Below are 27,404 nucleotides of genomic sequence, written 5' to 3'. Positions count from 1 at the left end.
ATTGGTATATGATGATTTTAATTATCCTGATTTATCCTCTTTATTTAAAAATATTTCTATCCATTTCATAATGATCGTTAATGTTAATGTTTACAGTATTTTTATTTAATATCTTTTTAATTAACCCATATAATATATTGTAACCTAATTTATTATATAACTAATACATTCTTGTTTAGATTTTTTTTTTTTTAAATTTGGATAGGTTTAGGAGAAGTTTATTTTGATATGTTTAGGGAATTCTCCTAACAAAAAATAACAATAAACAAATCAATAGCTTTGGAAAGCCAAGGACCCCTTGTCCTAATATTTTAAATTAAGTTGTCTTGCTATTACATTCGTCGATCCCAATTCTCTTGAGCCTTTAGCAACACATTCACGACCTTTTTTTGTTGTCACTTCATTATCTGCCCCTGACAGTGTAAAAGTAGCCTAAGTTTCTAAACTAACAGTTTTCATTCTTAAAATAAACATCTACTCGATGTAAATTTTGGTCACCGTTTAAGTGACATACCTTGTTTGTTTGATGCACATTTCTCACCAACCGACGGTGCTTTCTTCAACAATCTAGATTTATTCTAGAAAAAAAAAATACAAGAATTAGATGTGTGTTAATGTAACAATGTTTCTTTTTACAATCTATGCAATAAAATTATTATTTTAAAAACTTTTATACAAGGTATAGTCATGTCATATTAGGACTAAAGCTTACCATTTTTTCATTCATCCCACAAATTTGATAGGGATCATATCATATCTTACCCTACTTTTATTTAATTTTAAATATATGTAAATAGTATATAAATATTATATTATATTTGTAGGAAGTTAAAAAATAAAAAATGAATTTTGATATATTTTTTATAATTTATATATATATATATATATATATATATATATATATATATATATATATATATATATATATATGATTTAATAATAATTAAAAAAAAGGTGCGGCAAAACTATGACCCTACTTATCTCATACTGTACTTTTTTTTAGAGGTTTGGTGGGGTGTTTACCACATACCGCACTATTCCGTAGTAAACGTTACATTGCAAACCGTATAATCTAAAGTACATAATATTGTTAGAAGGGTTACCTCATGACATGACTCAAGTTAAATGTTTATTTATGTAACAACATATTAATTTTTACCCATTTATATAGAGTATCAATGATCTCTTTGTTTGGGTCAATTTATGAATGATCTTTCATATAATCAAACTTATTATAGGTAAAATATCGAATTATTTGTTTCTAAAATGAAAAGTCATGCCATATTTTGTATAAAAATCCATTATGTTATATAAATTTCAAAAATAGGTTACATATGCTAATATTTTACTGTAAATCTAGTCACAAGAAAACTTTAGTGTTGGATGAAAAAACATAATAACATACCTTTATTTATTTATTACAAGTGCATTATATTTTTATTATATGTTTGCTATAAGATTTTATTTTCATTATATATATATATATATATATATATATATATATATATATATATATATATATATATATATATATATATATATATATTACTGCACCCTTTTTCTTTATTTGTTTATCATGGTGTTCTATATTTTTTTTCTATTGTAACATTGTAATTTATAATTTTTACCTAGTTGTAACAATGTTGTTAAAATATAAATTACAACTTTATTACTACAATCAAGCATATTTTTTTAAAAACATAATATCATAATAAGACAAAATTACAAGTACAATGTCATAGATTTTTTCAAATGTAATACTTTAATAAAAAAATTAAAAGTATCATATTTTAATAAAAAAAAAAAAGTAAAATATTAGTAAACTAACAAACTAAACATATTGCTATTTTTCCATTTAATTAGCCTAAAACTCTAGCTTAGACACCCACGTATGCCCATTTCATTCTAAATTTATTTGTTATAGCATTCTACTTTTACACTTTTTGATACAAAATTTACACTTAAAACAAAAATTACCTTGGAGGTGGAGGTGAAAACAGGAGAACTAGCAGTATCATCAATATCATTAATCCTTTTCTCTTTCTTTGATCTTGTCTTCTTCCTCTCTCCATATACTTTCTCTTGATCATCTTCATCAAACTTCTGTCTAGGTCCAGATGATGCATCAGAAACCATAGACAAGTCACCATCATCATCATCCGCTTCTTCTTCTCCATACTGCTTCACACCCATATACGACCATGAATTATGGGACTGGTCAAAATACATGGTCCATCCCGATTCACATTCAGAAGTCGACATGTTCATCTTTCTTTATGAACAAACTCTTCTTTCTGAAACTATAGTATTTTGAGTACTTTAGTTTTGTGGTTTGATTGCTTGGAGGAGACAGGGAGCTTGTTAAATGAACGTGGCTTCTGTGTTGTGGCATATATGAGAAGGAAAAACCAAATGAATCAGAGTCAAATTCGAGACTTTTTTTTGTCTTTAGCTCTATCCTTTGGCGTTACTATTTTATAATGAACCAAAAGTGCCAGTTGGCTATTTCTGATCTTTTAGGAAGGAGGGGTGTGAATTATTGGAGCGATGAGACAATATAGTGATGGTTGTATTACAAAAGACGTCCGTTAGAGTTTGATCCACGTTAGTGCAAGGGCCAGCTCAATGCCAACTCCTGGCCCTGGTGGTGGTCTATGGCTATCACCCTATAATCCTATATATAATCCCATTGTTCCATACCCAACACATGTATATAACCATTACTAATTCTGATATTTGAATAGTAACTCATCTCTTTCTTGTTATATGTAACATGCAAGAAGTAATTAACCATATACTTTCCTACTTTTATCAAACACACGAAATATACAACAACGTTACAAAAAAAAAAAAAAAAAAAAGTAAAGAACACATGGGACCCATCGTTGGTCCAAACCCATCGTCGGTCCAGAAGCAAGGAACCAGAATCCACAGCTTAACACACATTTGATTCTAAGATGATTAGAAATGGTTGTTGAGGGTTGGAGTCTTTTAACATCTACCCTTGCAAAAGTAATTATAGTTTTAATACTATACTAGACACGTTATAGGAAAAGGTTCTTTTGACATGTTGGTTAATGTACACTCGTGTGGCCAGATTTCTCCAAAAACCTTTATATAAATCCTATGATTTCCAAAATCTATTAGAAATTTACTAGCTTTTGATCAAAAGTCGTAAAAAAAATCGATTTGAAGTATAATTTTAGTAACCATATATTTTTAAAAGTCCATATGTAAAATAAAATGGAAAAAAGTTATCATTATTACAATTTTCCCATTTCTAACAATATGTAGGGTTGGCAGACCCAAAATTTGGAACACACAACCTGGTCCTCTCTTTGTTCACGTGCATAGCCTTTGAAGTTTAGGCGTTTGAGTTCTCAACATGGACAAGCACCATTCGTTGTTGTTTTGTTATATATACTAGCTAGCTGCTATAATAGTTATTTTGTGCTATTCCTTCTCCATGCAATGCCATATCGATTTGCCACATGGATGGAATTATGATCATACGTACAAAGCTTTTAGATTAAGTTATGAGCTCGATAAATATATATAAGCGTTGGTCAATTGTTAACCTTATTAATATATTATAACTATTTAAATCTGCCGAAGCAACAATATGTCATCAAGAACCGTAAGACCCTTGTCAATTATAAGTTGGGTACTTTCATGAAGCTAATACATAGGTTTGATATAGCTACGAATGGGTCATATAATATGATGATAATAAATATATATATGGTTACAATAGTTAGGACTTGTCTAATATAACATATGCTGAGAACAACGAGTAGGACAAATAAAGTGATATAAATTTACAATTCATTAGATAATAATAATGAGTAGTACCATTATGTAGTGACATCATATAAGGCAACTAGGTAAGGCCATTATCACAACATGTTTTATGACACCACTCAAATTCAATAAATATCAATTTCACATAATTATTAATTAACAAAAAAAATAGATTATCATAAAAATAATAATGAGGAAGCTCTAAAAATCTAGAAAGTGACTCGTAGCTCTCTATGTGTTACAAGTCCAAATCGCAAACCAGAATTAATACAAAATAAATATCCAAATCAGGGGATATTAATGGGAATAAACGATCAATATATTATATAATATATTAGATAAGAATCCTCATATAACATCTAGAGAGATCCAGTAAACTAACACAATTTGAGTTGTATTTAACAAAAGACGAAACTACAAATTTACAGGGTGTTTGACTTAGTTTTTTAAAGGTCAAAAGATCTTTTTGAAAAAGTTACAAAAAATCAGGTTTTCTTGACTTTTCCAAAAAGTTGATTTTCCTTCTTTGCAAAATCTAAAAGTAGCTTTTATAAGTTTTTTTGCCAAACATCTTTTGCCTATGATCTTTTTTTAAAAGGATTTTTGATCATTCAAAAGCTAAGCCAAACACCCATTTAGTTCTTGTGGTTTGCAAAAAATTTTGGATAGGATCCAAAAAGTTTCTGACTTGCATAGAAAGTCCAAAATTAAAACTTTTTTTTGTGGTTTTGGTTCAAACAAACATGAAAAGACTATTTTACCCTTATTATTTCTTTTTTACATTTTTTTATTTATTTTAGAATTTAAATAATTATAGAAAAATAAAAAAAATAAAACAACACCCCCATCCCTCTCCATTGTACCCCTCCCCCTTTCTCTCTCCTTTTCTTTTTTTACTCTCTCTATCTCTCTCTCTCTCTCTCTCTCTCTCTCTCTCTCTTTCTCTTTCTCTCTCCTATCTTCTTCTTCCTCCCCGACATTTCACCTGCAATTTCTAGATGAAAACCCAAACCAGATCCATCAACACCCACCTCCAACAACCTCGCCAATCTCTATCCACCTCTCCCATCGTCGATCTCCACCGCCCACTCGACCTCACCTAAACCCACCGTAGCCTCTCTATCTCTTTAGATTTATGGGTATGAACATACAAATTCATATGAAATCATTTCTGGTTCAGAGTACCAAATACTCTACTGTAATATCCCCATTCTTGACCCTATTCTGGAACCCACAAATCAACTTGTCTCCCTAATGCTCTGTCCTAATCACCAACAACCACCATCCCTAAATTTGAAGCTCTAGCCCTTCTTAGCATATCCAAGAAATCAGAATCATTAGAAAACTCGATTTCTCAATAACCAATCTGCAACAAAGAAATCATTTGAAAACTCCCACTTGAAGTGCATTAATGACGACATCGATTCAGTCTACTTCGATTTAGAATAAGATGAGAAATGGATATGAGGGATGGGAGGTGGATGTTGACTTCAATTTCAGTTTCAGAAAGAGGCAGACAAAGCTTTTTGATTTGGATCTTATGGGATCCGATGAACTTTAGGGATGAACATAAAGAAAATAATTTCCAGAAGGAAACCTACACATACACACATACATAAATCGATTGTAGACTGGATTTTGTGGGTTTTCTTTTGTGTGAGAGATTTTTGTGTGTATGTATGTTCATCAGAAATCGATGGAGTAACCAGCAAAATGAGAGAGAAAGAGTCAAAGAGAGAGAGGGAGGGGATACAGAGAGAGAGAGAGAGAGAGTACGGTGGGGGTGGAAAATTCTTTTTGTTTATTTTGTTTTTAAATCAAAATAGCATTAAAATACTTATATAAAAAGGAAAAAAGAAAAAAAAAAGTGCATAACCTTATTTTTAAGTTTTTTTTGGACCAAAAACCCAGAAAAACCCTGATTTTGGACCTTCCATGCAAGTTAAAAACTTCTTCGACCCTATCCAAAGTTTTTTGAATACCACAAGGACCAAATTTACAATTTTGTCTTCACAAAACTATCTTTTTTTTTTTAAAAGTAACCACTTGGTCCGGAATAGGTCATTCCGGACATAATATTTTGGGCTTCTTGCATAGATTATGGTTTTAGTTCGACATGTATTAAGTCAAAATTAGTTAGATAAGGTTGTGAGGCTCTTCAAAACCTTTCCATTGATATAATGATCGTTAAAACAGAGTTGAAACAAAGAACTTATGATTGTTTGAAGTTGAGGTGGTTTTGGGTGAAATTCGTGGCAACGACGTGGGGATCAAAGCCCCAGACATGATGATCAGTCAGGCCCAAGCCTATGATTTTTTTTTTGGTTTTCAACGTATTTAAGCTTAATGTTCCCCATTTTTTGGCATTTTATCACCCTCTATCATCTCTAGAACCTCTTTGGAGAAACCATAGTATCTACCTTCAAGAATTAAGTTTCGCCTCTCTCCTCTCTCCTCTTTTGGATGCTTTTCATGATATTTTGATGAAATAAGAAGATCACGAAGGTTATTTTAGTTTCAATGAATGATGCTTCAAGTTTGGATCCATCAAAGGCACTACATTTATGGACCATTGTGAGTATAAAGTTCCAATCTTGTTATCTAGTTCGTTAGATCTTCTTGTTTGGGTTTTTGGCACTTTTGGCCTATTTTATGAGTGATCATGGAGTTGAGTGGACTCCAATATCTTCTGATTAGTTTGGAATGTTTCTTGGACCCCATAGACTAGGAAAGTTAAGATCTTTTACCTTACCTTTTAGTCATTCAAGTCATCTTGATCCTTTAGGTCATTTGATATATTAAAGTTTAGATGTTGGAAGATTGTGGCATTATTATGGATAAATTTGGAAGCTTTATCCATCTAGACATCTTGTTGTTTCGATCTGAAAGTTGGAGTCTTAGTCTTGATGGATTAAGTTGAGAAAGATGCATTTTGGGTCCTTTTGAGACTTAAAATCTAGATCTTGGTGGTTTGGACCTTTCTAATGGATAAAGTTAGAAATTTTATCCATTATGTAACAACCCAAAATACGGTCCCAAAATTTTTTGTTTAATGAAGTAACAAAAACATAATAACAAATCATATCATTCATAAACCAAAGTTATTATATTAAATCAAAGTATTGATATTGCCATATTTATACCTATTTTTAGGCAATATTTAAGTACATTTTTATATATAAGATGGTAATTTCTATAGAATAATGATACTTATGAGTTTAAATGTTATTTGCAGCCCAAAAAGAAGACAATTTGAAGAAAAGGGACTAACAATGTTAAAGGAAGAAACTTTGGGAGTTAAAAGATTAAAGGACAATAAAATCAGGGAAAAGCATTCTCACATCGTGAGAACTGGAAGATTCACGACGTGAGTTTAAGTTCTAGAAGATATGTACGCGGGTGAAGGAATCATTGCCGAACACGGTTATCTTGTATTCACGACGTGAATAAATTATTATTCACGACATCAGTTATAAAAATTGGGAAACTATATATATCCTCGACCATTACGAATTAAAGGGTTTTTGGGGGTGATTGGAGGGGTTCCTGAAGACGAAAAATCAGAGGAGAAAAATACCTAGAAGCTGTTTTCAACACCAAAGAAGATGAAGTTCATAATTTGCTTTACAAACTTGGTACATTTATCATGTGTTTGACTATAGCTTTTGACTGTTTAGCTGTTAATATGTCCAACTAAATCTAGCTGCTTCTGTTAGCTAGATAAAGCTGGAACTCATGGTTTGAATGCATTAGAATTGACTTTATTTGTTGGTTATATGCTTGTGTTGATTGATTTTACCTAGCATGCTTAGTTAATGATTTACTTGCTTTAAACTCTTGTTTTGTGTAGTTAGTGAGCACAAATCTGCATGAATATGAATACCTAATAACAAAGTGAACACTAGTTTATCAGAGCTAAGATCAAACCAATCTTAGATAAGTAATTGAATCATTGAATCAAGCTGTGTTAGAGAACTCATATTATGAATGTAATTGTGTTTTGATCAATCAATCTTCATAGCTCCAATTTTACTTAATAATAGATTATGTGTTAACTATTGTGTGACCATACATAGATTTACATGAATTGGTTAATAATTAGTAGGTTTAGAACTAAGTTGCTAATACTTCTTAAATTAGTAACCAACGGTAATAGTCTTGACTAATGTCTAACCATTGAGTGAAAGTGAATTCGAACTAACAGAAGTATTTTGTTTATTGATTAAGTTATCGTTGAAGAATTAAGTTCATCTAAACTTGCAAAATTAGATAAAAAAAATCTTTTAGCTTGTTAATAATTAGATTAGTTTAATATTAAATTAATAACATCGTTCCCTATGATCGACACCCGACTTACCTAAGCTATACTGTAATCTGACTAGGTACACTGCCTATAAGTGCATAGTTAGTATAATTTTGTTAGGTTATAAATATTAAAATTAGTGGGTACTTTCGTGCACATCAAGTATCATCTCAAAACATGTTCTTTTATCAGAATATATGCCTCCCAGGCTAAAGCTTCTTGGTGTGTGTGCGATGCAGTCATCCCAAGCTATTCCATCCGCTACAGGAAGTACCTTAAACCAAAACTGAAAAACATAAACACGAAGCTTAGTGAGTTCCCCAACCTACCACATACCATACGAAATCACATACTGCAAACACTGGGCCACGCCCGCTACTTCGGGCCTCGCCCGCTACATTGGGCCCCACCCGACCCCAGGCCCTGCTTGGATTCAAGCCCCGCTCGGTATACATATATGTTTCTCTTAGGCCCCGCCTGTCTCTACGCCCCGCCCGCTCAACACATACAAGCATATAAATAATTCATATCACATGAGCTAACTAAGTCTACTATATTCTTGTACTAGGCCTTGCTTATCTTGGGCCTCGCCCCTGTCCTGCTACTGGTGAATCATGAAACCCCGTCCATGCTCCTGCTGTTAGTGAGATACGGGCCCCCGCCCTCACTCACTCCTCTCCTATTTGGATACATACAAGCATCACACAGACAACAAGTATAATCTAACATGCAAAACATTCCTTGGGCACCCACCCGGCATCGGACCTTGGTCCGGAATATCATACTAGCATACAGTGCCTAGGGCTAACCCCCGGGTCTTCCTACTTATAACTACATGGGTCAGCATTGTGGCCTTAGACCCATTCACCCAGTAAGGAGACTCACCTTGCATTTATGAGGCTTCTGCTGATACCCTCCTGACTGCTATCCGACAACTCTCCGAACCGCTGCTCCTCTAGCTCCCCGAGCTACTAATACCAAAATAACACTTAGTCCTAAATTGTCCTTTCGAAGTCAAAATAAGTAAACTCTGGTCAAAGTCAAGTCCTGGCCAAAGTCATCCTTCCAGGTTGACCCTACTCGCCGAGTCGGCCTAATGGCTCGCCGAGTTCATAACCTCAGAAACCATGCAACTCGTGACTCGACTCGTCGAGTCCTTCAGTCTCCGATTCTGTAACACCTAGTTTCCCAGGTATATTGATTTATGTGTATTTCTTTAGTTATGTAAGGTGACTTGACGAGTTGGTGCTTAGACTCGTCGAGTTTGGTCGCGACTGGATGACGTGGTTAATGAGGAGACTCGACGAGTCAGGGGAGTGACTCGTCGAGTCAGAGCTGATGAAAGAAACCCTAATTTCTCGGGTTTGGGACCTATTTAAAGTCCCTTATGGCCTTCATTTGCGGCTACCAGTCCATAGAGAGAAACCCTAGAGTGATTGAGCGTTTTGAGAGAGAAAGGAAGCCATTCTTGACCTTTGTGGTATTGTTTAGAAAGAAGAATGTAACGACCCAAAATTTAGGACCAAAAATTTCTTTTAATAAAATGTTACTTAAAGCAAGTCATCATTCCAAAACATAATATGAGTATAAGTTTTCAAAACACATGTTCATTATCAGAGTAAATGTTCCCAGGTTGTTTAATCTATGGTGTGTGCCATGCGATCACCCCGAGCTCTTTCCTCCGCTACCGGAAGTACCTGAAACCAAAACTGAAAACCGTAAGCATGAAGCTTAGTGAGTTCCCCACCCTACCACATACCATGCATAACAACATACTGCGTATATTGGGCCACGCCCACTATCTTGGGCCTCGCCCCTACCTCGGGCCTCGCCCGCTACAACGACCCCGCCGCTCCAGGCTCCGCTTGGATACAAATCTGTTTTACTTAGGCCCCGCCTGTTACAGGGCCTCGCCCGCCAACAATTAATATCACATAAACATATCACAACACATAACTAAACACATACAACTGGTTCTGTCCTAAGGCCTCGCCTATCCTGGGCCTCGCCCATGTACTGCTACTGATGAGTCATGGAACCCCGTCCACGCTCCTAGTGGTAGTGAGATACGGGCCCAGCCCACCCTCACCCCTTCCCTAACTAGGGCCTCTCCCCTGTTATGCGACTATTGAGATTTGGAACCCCATCCACACTCTGCTATTGGTGAGATACGGGACCTCGCCCACACTCACCTCCCTACCAGGCATATACATGTATCACACAGACAACAAGTATAAACTATCATATAAACAAATCCTTGGGCACCCGCCCGCTATTACTAGACCTCATCCTGAAAATCATACTAGCATATTGTGCCTAGGGCTAACCCCCGGGTCTTCTACTCATAACTACATGGGCCGGCATTGTGGCCTTAGACCCATTCACACAAAGGGAAACTCACCTGCAGTGACTGAACTTGCTGATGATCTCACTAGCTGCTGCCCGGCAACTCACTGAACTCTTGCTCCCCTTACTCCCCGAACTACCAATATCAATGCAACACTGAGTCTAACTGACCCCCGAAAGACAACCAAGTCAACTCTGGTCAAGGTCAAAGTCCTGGTCAAAGTCAACCTTCTAGGTCAACCCTACTCGCCGAGTCACCCTACTGACTCGCCGAGTTCAAAATGATCAGATTCTGAAACACCCGTAGATCCGGGCTAGTCAATTTAGAGGCAATATGGGTCGAAAACGACTTTCCGGAAAAAATATTATTTAGAATAAATAATTTTAACCAAGTTATAGTATATGTCACAAGGTTTCCGTACATATAAAGAACGCCGAAATCTGAGTTATAACGAAGAAGTTATGGCCCATCGAAGTTTTACGGCAAAACCGGCACGGCACCGGGAAGCGTAAAAAGTGAATTTATGATAGAATACTTTTTAGCCTTAGTTATCTAAAACAAAATCGTAGATTATGTTAAAATGTGAAAATCCGTGAAAAGAACGCCCAAATCTGACTTCGTATGAGGAAGTTATGATTTTTCAAAGTTTCAGCTTAGTAGTGTACAGCCCGAAACTCGAATTTTAGTTCGAGCGGTTTTTGGCGACCTAAATGAGAGTTAAAGATCTCATTAATAGGAACTCAACAGTAAAAAGATGGACGAAAACAGAGTTCGTATGAAAGAGTTACGAATTCTTCGCGGTCATTTAACAGTCTAAACGCCTCCTACTGTTAAATTTATGATCGGTCGAGAATTAGCCGACGGAGCCAAAATGAAAGTTGTAGATATTATTTTTACCTACGCATGGATATAAAAAACGTCGAAAACAGAGATAGTATGAGATAGATATAGACGAAGCTTAGTCCCTACTTTTCGAGCGCGACGAATTCGATACAGTTTTGTAAATCCGAGATAGAATGAGAATTAGCCAATGAGGTCTAAATGAGAGTTGAAGATCTCATTAATAGGAACTCAAAGGTAAAAAGACAGACAAAAATGGAGCTCGTATGCGAAAGTTATGGACGAATCTTAGTCCTTACTTTTCGAGCGCGGCGAATTCGATATAGTTTTGTAAATCCGAGATAGAATGAGAATTAGCCAACGAGGTCTAAATGAAAGTTGAAGATCTCATTAATAGGAACTCAACGGTAAAAAGATATACAAAAACGGAGCTCGTATGCAAAAGTTACGGACGAAGCTTAGAGACTACTTTACTATAAAACTCCTATAAATACAAGGGTGGACTCCTCATATTTTCTTCACACCATAAGCCTCTCTTTCTCTCTCTAACTTCTCTCTAGCCTCCCTAAACCCCTCCCAAGTCTAGGGAACCTCCCTAGCACTTACCAAGTTTAGACATAATAATTATATTATTGTGGTTTGAAAACCCTATGTACTTACCAAGTTTCCCAACCTGACCCACTCAGTTTATTTATATCACAGGTGTTGACATGAAGTGACATTACACTAAGAGATTTAAAGAGATGTAGATCACTAGTGTAAATAATTGTAAGTTCTGTTTATGCTTATGTTTCTGTATTAACGATGATGTCCCAACGTTTTAAAATGAAATAAATACGTTTCTTCGAAAATGTTTTAATAACGTATTTACCATGTTTTTCTGGGAACAAATTCCGCAACATTTTTATAAAATAAAGTACTCTGATTTTTATAAAGCATAAAAAAAATTGGTCTTTTCTGGCCGTGAAAATGGGGATGTCACAGATTCCTTCCATTCGCGACTCGACTCGCCGAGTCAGTCCATGACTCGCCGAGTCTGCCGATTTCTGAGTCCTGACCTGTCCAACTCACCGAGTCTCCACCCGACTCACTGATTCGAGTCTCACTCGAAGGTTTTGGGGGGTTTCGCGACCTGACTCTCCGAGTCCAAGAACAGACTCGCCGAGTACAAGGCAATCTTCATATGACTCGACGAGTTCTTCATCCCACTCGTCGAGTTTCTCCACAACTTCATGCTACTCGCCGAGTCCATTCAGATCTCCTTACATGCAGAGGACTTTTGAGTCATGCATGAACTCCAAACTGTAGATCTACCCTTCCCAAGCCTATTCCCCACATAAAGTTGCAAACTTTACGTGTAGAGAAGGAGATATAGGCAAAATATGCTATAAATTAGGGTTTAAGGCAAAGAGGCTCCATGATCCACTCAAGGGTTGATACTTTACGGGGTTTTAGATCAAAATAAGCATGGATCTGAGGTAGCAACCTCAGATCTAAACCCCTAGCTCGAAAGGTTACTCTTGTGTCATGAATGCCCAAATACACACATAGATCTAGGTGCAAAGAAGGGAAAATATCATCTTGTTACCTCCAAGATGAACACCACTGAAGTAGATCTCGGATATACACCTCCTCCTTTGAAGCAACCTGCTTGATCTTCAAGTTCCTTCCTCTAAGCTATTTCTCTCAAATGATGGAAGCTTACACGAAATCAAGGGTGTACTGGTTCTCTAGGGTGATATAGGGGGCTGAGGGAGGGACATAACACCCTTTAAATAGGATACAACTCCCGGGATTAGGGTTTTCCTCGTTCAGACCAGACTCGCCGAGTCACCTTGGCCGAATCGCCGAGTCGGTCGCTTACTCCTCGACCCGGATCCCGCTCGGACTCGCCGAGTCCCTCCTTGGACTCGCCGAGTCTACCCTTAAAATTACGACTTTTCTTTCCTTTCTTGGCCTTCAAAACTTTGGATGTTACAAAGAAGGAGGTCCTAGCCAAGAGGAAGCAAAGGAAGTTGCTATTTTGTGGATTTGAAGCTAATATCATCGCATTTGAGGTAGTAATTCGGCTCTTCTTCTATTTTATGATGAATATATGGATTTAGGGTTTCTTGGGCCCTTTGTTAGTTTGATTTGATGTCCAAATAGTCCCTTTATGGTGATGAGGCTTTGGACCTGGATCCATAGAGGTCCATATAGCCTACTCATCAAGCTTTATGAAGAACAATGGAGGTTATGACCTTGGGTTATGGTATTTGGGGCTAACTCATCATATATGGTCATATAGATGTTGCATGTGCACCAAGATAAAGACTTTACGTGATTAATGAGCTTGGGAAGGTTAGATATAAGGATTAGAGGAATAGATCTGACCTCATAAGGTTGTTTGAGGTTGTGCATGAAACGAACTCGCCGAATCCATGAGCAGACTCAACAAGTCGGAGCGGGTTGTCCCGTGACTCAGATCAGTGGATGACTCGTCGAGTTGGGTGAGTGACTCGGTGAGTCAGAAAGGATTCAAAGGACTCGAGTTCACGTATGGACTCGACGAGTCTATGCAAGACTCGACGAGTCGAGTCAAAGGTTGACCGTTGACCAGCGTTGACTAGGGTTGACTTAATAGTGTTAGTCAAACTAAGTCAGGAAAGTATTAATTAGAGATGTACTTATGATATAGGAGGACGATAGTTTGGGGAATCGAGCACGAGTGATTATCCGACATCAGTGAGGTGAGTCTTCTCACTATGCCATACCCGATGGGGTAATTATGTGTGACCGGAAGGTCTTATGTGTATGATGTTTATGTGATGCATGTTATATATGTGATATGTTATGATATGAATATGATGATATGGATCGGAAGGTCAACAGAGTATGGGCCGGAAGGTCAACAGAGTTATGGGATGAAAATCTCCTGAGACACTTGGATCGGAAGGTCCTATAGAGTTATCGCCTGGAAAGGCGTATGTGTTGTATGTGGTATTTTGGGTAACTCACTAAGCATTTATGCTTACCGTTTGTGTGTTATGTGTTTCAGGTACCAGTGATGATCGCAGGAAGGCGCCGACATGATCAGTACACACTTGCAGATGATATGTTTTTGAGATATTGGGATAGGGATTATGTATTGTGTTTTTGTGGAAATATTGGATACATGATTTGGAAATGAAATGTTTTTATTAAAAATTAAATGAAAATTTGTTTGAAATTTAACGGTGTTACAGATTCCTAGTCCTGTCCAACCTACTGAGTCACCACTCAACTCACTGATCTGACACATAACCAGAAGGGATTTGGGTTTGCGACTCGACTCGCCGAGTCCATGAACAGACTCGCCGAGTCCACTTGTGTCATCACCATTTTGTCGATTACAGTCCGTTCCATTGCTTCCCACGTGTAGATATGGGCACCTAAGGATAACATACACGTAAAGTTGCCAACTTTACGTGCATGCAAGGTGCTATGAAGCTTGAACACCAAATCCAAGCTAAAATGGGGGTTTGTGATATGGAATGGAACCATAGTTGGGTAAAGCTAGCAACTTTGAGCTTCTAAAGCTCAAGAGTGCCCATATCTAAAGTCCAATACATCCCCAAAGGCTTAATACTCAGATTAACCTTGGAAATAGCCCAAATGTGACAAAATACAAGCTAAGAAGAGGATATAGATGAATAACTATGACATCCCCAAAATCTCGGCCAGAAAAGACCGATTTTCATTTATGCTTTTAAATATTTTCAGAGTAAATCCTTTTGATTTGAAAGAGTTGCGGAATTTGTTCCCAAAAACAAAACATGATAAAACAATGTTTACCAAAGCATTTCATAAAAGAAATGTATTTTTCATTATATAATCAAAACTCGGGGTGTCATGTTCCGATATAGACCAACAAGCATAAACGAATACATTACAAGTCATATAACAAATATAAACATATGCAAACTTGCAAACAAAATAACTTGATGGTTCGTCCATCTCATGCCCTTGCGCCACTTCCTGTAATACAAATAAAACTGAGTGGGTCAGGCTTGGGAGCCTGGTGAGCATATAGGGTTTTCAACCCACAATAAATAATTAAATTAATTATTATCAACCAACAATAACCCAGTTACCCATTCCCGTTATTCTCACTTTATGTCCCTAAAATAACTAACATAAGGGACCTAATCTAAGAATATTTTCATCGGGGTGACAACACATGCTGCGGGGTTTCCTCAGCAATATAAGTCAAATAAGGCAACCATGAGGGGGATGGAATACAGCGAATGAACACCCAAGTTCATTAACACCTACAGGTTATGAGCCTGCTAGCGTTCCACATGACTATCTAGAAAAGTCCATGGTCGTCATCTAAATTCCGCTAGATGACTGGATCAAACAACAACGAGGCCTCTCATCTGTTTATTACACACCAACTATCTAACCATGTTCTACCCAACATATTAGTAGATAAAAACATACATTTTTATACATATTTTTAAAACCTGTATAGCATGCTTGATCAATACATTTTCCATATAACAGATGAGGCACACACACATAACACGTATTTCATATAGAAATAATCATATCTGTAAGATAGAAGAAAGTGAATATACATTCACACACATAACAACAAAATATACACATAACACGTATCTCGTATAAAATAATTTATAGTTATACGTTAGGAGAAAGTAACAACGCCTTCGGACGTATAAACGATGATAAACTTAATACACTCAAACCATACTTGTATTATTATTGAGTTTATGAAAGGTAGTATACACTCACTTGATCAGAAGATGATCGGACAGCACTACGACTTGCAGAAGTAGTAATCCTCCGCAGATCTGGAAGATCTCTACGAAAATCGAACATCTCGCGGGCAGAGCTTCGGCTCGGAAACCGCACTTCTCGGGATCTTCGGGATCTCGGGACTCGCTTCGGGACTCGGGAATATTACCGGGGCTTCGGGATGGCTTCGGGGGTAAAACCGCAGAGCTTCGGCACAAAAACGAGAGGAAATTAGCAAATTGGCCGGCTGCCCTCGCATCCTATTTATAGGAGGCTGGAAGCCTCTCGTACGCGGGGCGTACTGGTGCGAGAAACGTCATCGCTTACGTCATCCGAATCCACTTGCTGCGATGTCGACACTTTCGGAGTACGCGGGGCGTACTCACTTACGCGGCACGTAAGTCGGATCGGACCGATGACTCGCCTTCGGATAAGGCTTCCGAATTTTGATTTAAAAATAAATACAAATTATTTAATAAACTTTGGAAATTCATATCTTCTTCATACGAACTCCGTTTTCGACGTTCTTTATATCCACGGAAAGGTGAGACTACGCTCTACAACTTTAGTTTAGACTCCGTCGGCTAATTTTGACTTTATTTTTATTATTTATTTTTAATAGGCCGGGACAGAAAATTTCGTTATAAATTCATAACTTCTTCGTCCGACGTCCGTTCTCGCCTAACTTTTTATCGCTTTGATATTAACAACGAGATCTTCGATTCTCGTTTAGATCACTAAGGCTAAATATCGCTTTAACGTAAATTCACTTTTTACGTCGCGCTGTGTCGTGCCGGTTTTGTCGCGAAACTTCGACAGGTCATAACTTCCTCGTTATAACTCGGATTTCGGCATTCTTTATATCTTCGGAAACCTTGTTTCAACTACTACAATATTATCTAAAGATATCAAGTTTATTTTTACACTTAAATTTTGACGCTTATTTTTATTCTTAATTAATCAAACCACATAATTAAGCAATTAAGCACAAAACACATAATACTCAAATAATACAATCTTATTATTTCAAAACAGGTTACAAAGGTTAACCTAGACCATTCCATTGCTAAAAATGGCAAGCCCAGAAACACAGGCGTTACAATAACTGCCAAGGCATAAGCTTTATACCTCCAAACGTTCTGAAATGCTACCCAAGATCTGGATCTACTTCCTCTTCTTGAATCACCAAGGGTTTCCTTCTTCCTTTTAGCTTCAAAGCACTCAAAATGGCAAGGAAAGATTAAGAACACTCAATGGATGCTTAGGGTTTCGAGAGTAGGTAAGGGGAGTGATGAAGGTTGGGGTGGAGGTCTGAAATGATGTTTAAATAGGGTACCAAGTCCAGAAATTAGGGTTTCCCAACCCAGACCTGACTCGCCGAGTCAGTCTCCCCGACTCGTCGAGTCGGTTACTTGATCCGCGACACAAGACACGCTCCGACTCATCGAGTTCTCCCTTAGACTCGACGAGTTGACCCTTTGACTTAGGGTTTTCCTTTCCCCTCTTGGTGCTGCTGGATTAGGGGTGTTACAACTCTCCCCCACTTATTCAAGACTTCGTCCTCGAAGTCTGTTGCGGCCATCTATTATGCAATCTGCTCTCAACACTCCTACCTGATGACTATATCTCCTGCTTACCACTTCCATTGACCTTCCACCCGGTCATACCGAAAAAATTAATCCCTGCAGATAGAAACCTCGAGTGTACTCTAATCATCATCAATCTTGAGAACACAACTCTCAACAATCCTTTTGGTACTTTTCGAGTACCATGTTGGACATCCTAGGGCTCATCTCTTCTCCGCTGCCGCCTTGCGGCTCAGGGAGTCGGCCACTACGTTGGCCTTCCCTGGGTGATAAAGGATATCACAATCATAATCCTTTACCACATCTAACCACCGCTGCTGCCTCATGTTAAGATTCGGCTAATCCATGAGGTACCTCAGACTCTTATGATCCGTGTAGATGGTACAACGGACCCCATAAAGGCAATGCCTCAATATCTTGAGAGCAAACACCACTGCCCCCAGCTCTAAGTCATGCGTAGGATAGTTAGCCTCGTGAGGCTTCAAATGTATCGATGCGTAAGCTATCACACAACCTCGTTGCATCAACACTGCTCTCATACCTGTGATCGAACCATCATAGTAGACTACAAAATCCTCTACTCTCTCTGGCAGGGTAAGGATCGGTGTCTCACACAATTTCTACCTGAGGGTCTCAAATGTTGCCTGCTGCTCATGCCCCCAACGAAACACCACTAACTTCTTAGTCAGTCGGGTGAGCGGTACTGCTATCTTGGAGAAATCCTGAATGAATCTCCTGTAGTACCCTGCTAAACCTATGAAGCTCCGAATCTCTGACGGAGATCTCGGGACCTCCCACTGCATCACGGCCTCTATCTTGGCCGGATCTACCAAAATACCCTCTGGTTGACGAGGTGTCCAAGGAACTGCACCTCGCGCAAACAGAACTCGCACTTGGAGAACTTTGCGAAAAGTCTCTCCCACCTCAAAATCTCTAGCACCTCTCTAAGGTGCTCCTCGTGCTGCTCCTGAGTCTTGGAACAAAACAAAATGTCATTAATGAATACTATCACCGACCGATCCAACAACAACCTACATACGCGGTTCATGAGATCCATGAACGCGGCTTGAGCGTTGGTGAGCCCAAACGGCATCACCACGAACTCATAATGACCACATCGAGTCCTGAAAGCAGTTTTCTGCACATCCTCATCTCTGACTCGCATTTGATGATACCCGGAGCGTAAATCGATCTTGGAAAACCAAGACGCCCCCTGCAACTAATCAAACAAATCATCTATCCTCGGGAGTGGGTAACGGTTCTTCACCGTTACCTTGTTTTCTATGGGGAAGGGTGACGTTCTAGGTAAGGGAAATGGGTTAAAAAAAGGGAATTGATAAATATTACGAGATTATAGGAAAATTGTTAAGGAATTAATTGTTTGGCCATAGTTAAATATTGTTACAGTTACCATTGTACCCCTAGCAAATGATTGGTTCACAATTGGTCACACATTCACACAATACTTAGTGTTAATATATATGAACCTATATATATATATATATATATATATATATATATATATATATATATATAATTAAAAAACTACATACTCTAATTGTTTTTTTCTAGATCCATTATTGTCTGTGGACTAACTGTCAGTATTTTTAGGGGATAGTCATAAGGAGAATGATATTGGTGAATGAGAACGAGTTTTAATCCATCGCCCCAAAAAATCCCATTGCACCTTGAAAATCAAAATTTTCATTGCAACCGATGTGAACCTTATTGTCGCCGACAACAAGCTCGACATTCCAAATATCGAGATTCATCTGCCATAGAACAAATCTGCTGGTGTCGGCGACTTTGTCATAGAAGAAATCCGCTGATGATTTTAAGGTTCTTATTTTTTCATCTATGGAGTTATTCACTTTCTAGTTTTTATCCCGCTGGATCTGAAATTCTAATTTGATGTTTTTTGGAATATGTTTGTTGAAAGATGATTGAACAAAGTCATTTTGGTTGTGACTGTTGCTTCATCATCGAGGGTCAACCGACAAAAATATTTATGGTCTTGTGTTGGTTGATTTATGTTGCTTCGAAGAGATTGAATCAGTGAATAAATGTGTCTCAAACAAATGAGGATTTTCTATAAATGGGTTCTCGATTTAATCTTAATTTTCGTTCTGTTGAAAATGGTTTCAATCGATAAGCTGGTTTTAATAGAGGAGGGAGAAGAGGTAAATTCATCATTTTATTGACAACGATAGGTAAATGAGGATGATGATGAAAAGGAGTGGAGAAAGAGATGTTTAAATGTGTATGTGTTTGAGAGAGATATGTGGATCCTATAATTTTTATTAATAAAACTTTAAATTAAATAGAAAAAGACATAAAAAAGCATTTTAGTATTTTCAATTTTGACAAATACCATAAATAAACTAACTCAAAACATAGAACCATTTTAGTTTTTTTTTAAGAGAAAAAAAAAAAAATCCTTTTTGATTCCGTTAGGTTCACATTTGGAATTCGAACAGAAGGTAACGAGCGGGAAAAGTATCACTTCAAATCCCACCCATGTCACTATTCGTCTTATAGAAAAACTTATCATCGCCATTTGAGAAGCTTCTTCAGATCTCACTTGTCGTTCGGCTTCAGCTTCAACTTCAACTTCTCGGTTCATTGTGGTACGTTTTTTCGCCTGTTCCAGCTTGAATAATTCTGCCGCTGTCCCATTACACTGAAAAATTGAAACCCTAATCCCAAAATAACAATAATAGAGATGCTTCTCTTAATTCCTGATCTTCGTCCCTTCACTACTACCAGCGACGGTTTTCTGTGTCCCAAAAGCTTGATTGCGAACCCTAAATCAAGTTCTGTCTGCATTTTAGTTTTAGTCCACGTTGTTCGGTTGTGGTTGTTCTCTTAATCGTTGCCATCAGGATACTGCATAAATGCTTGATTTCTGTTACCTTACTTTGATGCATACTAATTTCATCTCACCTTTTTATGCGTTTTTCCAAATATTTTCCGAATTGAAACAACTGCTATTTACAAGTTATTAGGTGATTAATTTATGCATTTCATAATTACTATTAACACCAGAATTTGAAGATCTAGAGATGGGAGTGGAGAATTATCATGTGATAGAGCTTGTAGGCGAAGGCTCTTTTGGTAAAGTATACAAGGGAAGAAGAAAGTATACTGGCCAGGTATATACAGCTTTGCTTTGTAGTATTATTGATATGCCAATTGTATTAGTTTTGTCATATTAATATTATTTTTCTCACTTGTCAGACTGTTGCAATGAAATTTATACTTAAGCATGGGAAAAGTGAAAAGGACATTCAGAATTTGAGACAAGAAATTGAGGTATTTACCTTATTCCCGATACTTTTAGTTTGTGTATCTGTTGCTCAATTATGGTTCCTAATTTTTGCAGATCTTGAGGAAGTTAAAGCATGAGAATATTATTCAGATGCTGGATTCGTTTGAAACCCCACAGGAGTTTTGTGTTGTCACTGAGTTTGCTCAAGTAATTAACTCTGTTTTGATTTGCTTTCATACATACTAGTTGATAACTTGATATCATATAAAAGCAAAAAAAAATGTGTCACTGTAAAGAATCCATTGATGATGGTAAGATTAATGCATTTCTATTCAGGGTGAGCTATTTGAGATTCTTGAGGATGATAAATGCCTTCCCGAAGAAGAAGTTCAGAAAATTGCAAAACAGTTGGTACTTTTCTTAAATTAACAGTTCTACATTGAAATTACATGATGTTAATATCCTTTAATGTTTTTTATACCTTCTAAAAAATTTCAGGTTAGAGCTTTGCATTACTTGCATTCCAACCGTATTATTCATCGTGACATGAAGCCACAAAACATCTTGATTTGTGCTGGGGGTGTTGTTAAGGTAAAACAACTTATTATAGTCATCCACTCATTTGATATGAAACAGCTTTGTGATTCCTCTTCTGCATATGAAACAGCTTTGTGATTTTGGGTTTGCAAGAGCAATGTCCACAAATACAGTTGTCTTACGCTCCATAAAAGGTACAACAACTTTTTAAGTTCATTGTTTTTGAGTTATTTAAGGTTTCTCTAATCATTATTGCATTCATTTCTTTCAGGTACTCCTTTGTACATGGCTCCAGAATTAGTAAGAGAACAACCCTACAACCATACTGCTGATCTGTGGTCCCTTGGGGTTATTTTGTAAGTTTTTTCTCCATTAAGTGCTATATAAAATATATGCACTTATTGCCCTAAATAAAAAAGAAACAACACCTTATCAGACTTCTTTATCTAAATTAATAAGCTGGCTGATCAAAAACATTATATTCAGGTATGAATTATTTGTGGGTCAGCCTCCATTTTACACAAATTCAGTATATGCACTTATTCGGCATATCATCAAGGTATGTGTTCTCTAAAGTAAACCACATTCATTTTGAAAATATAATTTTAGATATACAAAATTGAAAATTCAAGCTTTATGATATACTTCCAGGACCCTGTGAAATACCCAGACAACATGAGTTCAAATTTCAAAAACTTTCTCAAGGGTCTGCTTAACAAGGTATATTCAACAATCTTTGTGATAGTTTTAGTTTTTATATTCAGTTTAGTTTATTTATCATCAACTTCTAACTGTGTGTCATAATTATGAGAGTAGGATCCTCATTACAGGTTAACATGGCCACGTCTTCTGGATCATCCATTTGTTGAAGAAACTTTTGAAGATGTTGAAGCTAGGGTTAGTTATCTTTTGTCATTCCATTCCAACCAAACAGACCCTTAATTCTTCTAACTCTTTGTCCAAAAATTAACATTTCAAATATGATGTAATTTTTAAAGGAGCTTCGTGCCAAAACTGCTGCTGCTAGAGGATGTGATGCTGCTTGGAAAGGGGAAAAGTATGTACAGTCAACTGGTTTGACCCCTGCAAGTCCAGAAAGTAGGCTTTCAATGAAAATTTACAAATTTACCCTTCTGATCTTTGAATGAGCCTAACCAGCTTACTCCACATTACTGCAGGCAAAAACCGATCTCCCGCAACTATGGATGAAAATAGTCAACCTTCTGGTCAACACTCAACTATTGACTGTGCTTCACCACAACCAGAGTCTCAAAGAGTCACAGAAAATGACAATATACAGTCAGGTAGATAAGATTACAAGAGTATAAATTGTTTTTATGAATCACAAGTTAACATGAACTTTACCTTAACCTTTCTCTTTATATTATTATTTTTATATTTTGTCTGAGTTTCTATACTTATTTCAGGTTGTCAGGTGCTTGACAAATTGGAAAATAACTCTCGCACTGTTAAGGGTGCCAAGTTAATTGGCCAAGATAATGAAGCACTATCAGTTATCTTGTTGCCTCTCAAAAATCGGTTGTGCAGGTGGAATTTTATAATTTTAAAACTCCACACATATATATTATTAAGTTTTAAAAAAATGACTTACAAAATTGTTCAGGGATGAAGATGCTGTCACTTCAAACCAGTCCCTGAGAATTCTTTCAAACTTAGTTGCTGCAGCTGCTATTAATTCTACAGGGGTGCTTGATGAAATATTCTGGGAACTTATAGGCTTCACTGCCAATCTTCTTCATATAAAAAAATCAAATTATAATGACTTGCTGCTAAAGGTACTTTACTGTTTAATGTTTGTTATAAATTGCAAAAAGAACTAGGGTATATATTTATTTTGGAACATCAATTGTGTTTGTAATTTACTTTTTTTTTTTTGCAGTGTTTCTCAGTTATTAAGAAGCTATTGGATACCTGTGGTGGTGGTTTTGGGCATTCATATATCAGACATTGGGTTGCTATAGTGGAGCTCTATAAAGAGGTTATAATTTTTCACCTTAAAATAAAGTACATTGTCATATACGTAAAGAGGGTAAAGTAGGGTGAAAACAACATCTGACTTTTGTTACGTGTAGGTTTCTCAAAACACAGAAGATGCTTCAGGAAGAGTTGTGTATGAATCCATTGCTTGCATCACAATTATTGTATCTCGAGTAGCACAAGGTTTCAAAGCATCCCCAGCCACCAAGCGTGCTGATGTGGCAGCAGCAAACGAAGGTCTTAAAGAGATACTTGATCATGCTAAAACATCAGGGGTTTTGGATACTTTGGTTTCATGCTTGGTTACTTGTGGCACAAGTCTCATGTCCGGGTCTTCAAATCTGATCCGTGCTGCTTGTGAAGCATGCAGGGCGATTTGGTCATTAATCGATGCATCTGAGATTCATTCAACTAAAGAGAAAGAAAATCCATTTCCATTGAGGTCCATCCGTTCGCACTCGTTGGATCGGATTAATATTAATGAAGATGAGTCTAAACCGTTGATTGGTGGGGATTCTGAAAAGATTGTGAATGCAGTCACACGAGCATTTCTTGGATCAAAAGCTGTACAAGTTGCTTTCTATTATTGTCTTCGCCAACGCGCAGAGGCTGCTGCATGGTCTTCTGGTATTCAGGTGATTATTTATTTATAATCTTTTTGTTTGTTAAAGCAAGTCATTACATAATGACTCAACTTTTTTTTTTTTGGCTTATCAGATCATCTTAAGGTGCTGTTTGCATAATACCTCAGTCGCCGGTGTTTTATGCGGTTTGCCTAGTTCTTTACCTGTGACTACAGTCGTGAGTGGAGGTGGTGATAACACAATAATTTCAGAAATCTTTTCCATATTATCACTTTGTGCTTCCTTCGACAGAGATCAACAAACAGGAGACCAAAATAATCTGAAAAACAAATTACCAAATCCACATGCTCTAATCTGCCATTCATGCCTCGTACTTTCAGCAGTCGCACAATCCTTAAAATCTTCCGGAAGAAATTCAGCACTATTCATGCTGACATCATCACCGAAAAAACAACGTTCTCGCCTTTCCGACCTCGCACACCATTACTCTTTATGTGATCGAATTCAAAATTCATTTCAATCTCATTCCATGTCCGCCATGCTGGCACTCGCATCCATTTTGTCCCTCGAAAACTCTCCTTCTGTTGAAACATCAATTTCTGAAATCGCGGTGCCTTTAATTCCACGGAGTGCTACTCTTTGTGATTACCTCAGGATTTCAACACCAGACGGGAATGGAATGAGAGGGAAGCTCTCGTATTGGAATGGAATCAGAGATGGCTGTGTCGGTTTATTGGAATCCAGACTACGTTGGGGTGGGCCTTTAGCGATTCAACAGCTATGCGCGAGTGGAATCCCCCAAACACTTGTTGATTTATTAGGAAACGATCAATTAGACGATCAGATCGGGTTATCTCCAGTTGGCGTTGTATGGACGGTTTCGTCTCTATGCCAGTGTCTGCCAGGTGGCAGTTCCACGTTTCGACAGGTGTTGCTTAGAAAAGAGCATGTGAAAGTTGTGTCTGATTTGATATCGGTTGTTCATCTGAAGGGTATAAGGTGTTGGGGTGGACCTGGTGGAGGTCGGAATGGAATCAGGGATACCGTGAACGCGGTAATCGATCTTTTGGCGTTTCCGTTTGTGGCTGTACAAAATGTGCCGAATTCTTCTTCAGCTGTATCTGCTGCTGCTGCTTCGGTGAATAATGGTTATCTTTTAAATATGGGATCTCCTGGAGGGAAGGTGTCTGCTGATGACAAGGACATGGTTAGAGCAATTGAAGCAAGCATGGGAAAATACATTCAAATCCTTTCTGAGGTCAGTTTTTATATCTTACAATTTTGCCCTTCAAGTTTGAATGATTTGTACTTTTAGTTACATTAATTGTAGAGTAAATTACACTTTTTCCCCAATTGTAACTGAGTTGTGCAATTTTGGTCCCCATTCCAAGTAAAAAGACCTTTTGGTCCATGAGTATAGCTGATTTTTGCAATTTTGGTCCCAAAAGTTTAATAATTTTCTTAGTCAAATGAATCATGTGATGATTGCTTATAAATTTACATAACAGGTAGGAATTCCGGGTCGAATAATTCAGTGTTTGGAACACATGGAGTTAAAAGACACTGCTAGAGCCGTTGCATTTCTAGCCAAAATGACTCTTCATAGATCACTTGTTGTTCAACTCCTTGAAAGAGGTCTCTTGGATGCAAACAAAATGAGAAGGCTGCTTGACTCCTCATCACCACGAGAAGTTACTCTAGATATTCTCATGATCATTTCAGACTTGGCCCGCATGGATAAGGTAAATATTACATATCATATATTTAGTATCTTATTTAGAAATATATATTCCGAAACATATGATGAATGCAATGCAATGGAATGCAGATTTTTTATGAGCACATACATGGAGCAAATATCTTACATCTCTTAAAAGACTTTCTAACACACCAAGATCCAAATGTTCGTGCCAAAGCTTGCAGTGCTATTGGCAATATGTGTCGACATAGCTCCTACTTTTATGATTTATTGGCAAGTATCATTATTTTATTTTATTTGATAATAAAATTATAAACACTTTCTGTCTGATAAATGATGTGTCATACATATTACAGGCAAAGCACAAAATCATCAGTCTCTTGGTTGATCGGTGCTCTGATGGGGACAAACGCACTCGTAAATTTGCTTGTTTTGCAGTAAGTTGCCATTTTTAATTTTTTATAATTTTTCGTATGCAAACTGACGTTTTTTATATGTGTATTTATTTATTTATAGATTGGTAATGCAGCATACCACAATGAGATGTTTTATGAAGAGCTGAGAAAATGCATACCTCAACTTGCTAGTTTGCTGATGTCAGCAGAGGAGGACGATAAAACTAAAGCAAACGCATCTGGTGCTCTCAGTAATCTCGTGCGCAACTCCAACAAACTTTGTCAGGATATTGTCTCTAAAGGAGCAATGCAGGTATATATATCATAAAGTTTCAATATTTATTATTATATATTCAATTACATTTTGCAAATTTGAAATTTTCTTACCTTTAGGTTTATCTAGGGGCCAAAAATGCAATTAAGATGTTTTTTTGGAATAAGTGAAAAAGAAAGAGAGTGATGGATTGATTGATGTGTTGTAGGCATTGCTGAAGTTGGTGTCGGACTGTTCTGTTGTTGCTCTGAACCCAACCAGGAGAGATGCGATCACTGAGTCGCCTCTAAAAATAGCTTTGTTTTCGTTAGCAAAGATGTGCCAACATCCGCCCTGTAGACAATTCCTTCGTTCTTCTGAATTGTACCCTGTGATTGGACGACTCCGCCAATCACCAGAATCAACCATTGCCAACTATGCTTCTGTCATTTTCAACAAAACCTCCTCTTAACCCTAAAACTATGCCATGATATATGTTTAAATACCTTTTCACTATATCAATACATCAACTCTCTGTTAGAATTAATTTTGCTATTGTTTCTAAACTTTTAGTAGATAAATTGTTATTTACATGTATAAAAAAAAAACTTCATTAAAAATTACAAAACTTGTGCCTTACTAGCTTTGAGTTCCGTTTGTTTTACAAAGCTCAAGATCAACTTGTTAAGAGGGTTCGGATTTGCTTGTATACGATATAAACGTAAGTATTTATTTATTTTAATATATCTTATAAAAAAAAGCGTAATATTAAGTTTGAATTCGATTTGGGTTTGTTTAAAATTGATCTTGAGTTAAGCTTTCAAGGAGCCGAAGTCGAGTAGATAAGAGTAACTTGGCTCTTTTGCATATCTAGTTGAGTGTACTTTACTGTGTTGAGGTTGATTCTTATTTCTTAGTGATTAAGCTTAATTTTTGCCGTTGATTTCACCCTGCCGACTGACATCATAACATGTGCTCCTTTTTCCTTCCCTTTTACACTGTCGACATGTATCTGCC

At 37.0% G+C, this 27,404-nt stretch overlaps 2 protein-coding genes across 2 annotated transcripts; one reads left to right on the top strand and one right to left on the bottom strand.

The window, feature by feature from the left end:
- Positions 1–204: 204 nt before the first annotated feature.
- LOC145001693 (protein SOB FIVE-LIKE 5-like) lies at positions 205–2,463 on the bottom strand. Its single transcript, XM_078961039.1, has 3 exons — positions 1,978–2,463; positions 515–578; positions 205–413 (listed from the first exon to the last, which is right to left on the bottom strand). The coding sequence occupies exons 1-3, from the start codon at positions 2,266–2,268 to the stop codon at positions 304–306; spliced, it is 465 nt and encodes a 154-aa protein (XP_078817165.1). The 5' UTR covers positions 2,269–2,463; the 3' UTR covers positions 205–303.
- Positions 2,464–20,122: 17,659 nt separating this feature from the next.
- On the top strand, positions 20,123–26,968 carry FU (kinase family with ARM repeat domain-containing protein). Its single transcript, XM_078959766.1, has 23 exons — positions 20,123–20,280; positions 20,699–20,805; positions 20,891–20,965; positions 21,036–21,128; positions 21,258–21,332; positions 21,420–21,512; positions 21,589–21,652; positions 21,730–21,814; positions 21,945–22,017; positions 22,110–22,178; positions 22,275–22,355; positions 22,457–22,556; positions 22,637–22,762; positions 22,886–23,006; positions 23,083–23,254; positions 23,359–23,457; positions 23,552–24,091; positions 24,174–25,298; positions 25,549–25,782; positions 25,869–26,012; positions 26,096–26,176; positions 26,256–26,447; positions 26,617–26,968. Exons 2-23 carry the CDS (start codon positions 20,716–20,718, stop codon positions 26,857–26,859), a joined length of 3,975 nt encoding a protein of 1,324 aa, XP_078815892.1. The 5' UTR covers positions 20,123–20,280; positions 20,699–20,715; the 3' UTR covers positions 26,860–26,968.
- The last annotated feature ends 436 nt before the right edge of the window (positions 26,969–27,404 follow it).

Source organism: Lactuca saligna, chromosome 6 (assembly GCF_052625555.1).
Source record: "Lactuca saligna cultivar CGN05327 chromosome 6, ASM5262555v1, whole genome shotgun sequence".
Classification (NCBI taxonomy): domain Eukaryota; kingdom Viridiplantae; phylum Streptophyta; class Magnoliopsida; order Asterales; family Asteraceae; genus Lactuca; species Lactuca saligna.
The sequence above is the reverse complement of the archived record's forward strand: the minus strand, read 5'-3'. Positions and strand labels throughout refer to the sequence as shown.

Bases quoted from the DNA above. Each gene is read 5' to 3' on its own strand.
- LOC145001693 (XM_078961039.1), bottom strand. From the start codon at position 2,268: ATGAACATGTCGACTTCTGAATGTGAATCGGGATGGACCATGTATTTT. The intron at 579-1,977 runs GTAATTTTTGTT...TTTTTTTTCTAG, and splicing joins TTTTCACCTCCACCTCCAAG to AATAAATCTAGATTGTTGAA. The intron at 414-514 runs GTATGTCACTTA...TTACACTGTCAG, and splicing joins ATGTGCATCAAACAAACAAG to GGGCAGATAATGAAGTGACA.
- FU (XM_078959766.1), top strand. From the start codon at position 20,716: ATGGGAGTGGAGAATTATCATGTGATAGAGCTTGTAGGCGAAGGCTCT. The intron at 21,333-21,419 runs GTACTTTTCTTA...AAAAAATTTCAG, and splicing joins AGAAAATTGCAAAACAGTTG to GTTAGAGCTTTGCATTACTT. The intron at 23,007-23,082 runs GTGGAATTTTAT...AAAATTGTTCAG, and splicing joins CTCAAAAATCGGTTGTGCAG to GGATGAAGATGCTGTCACTT.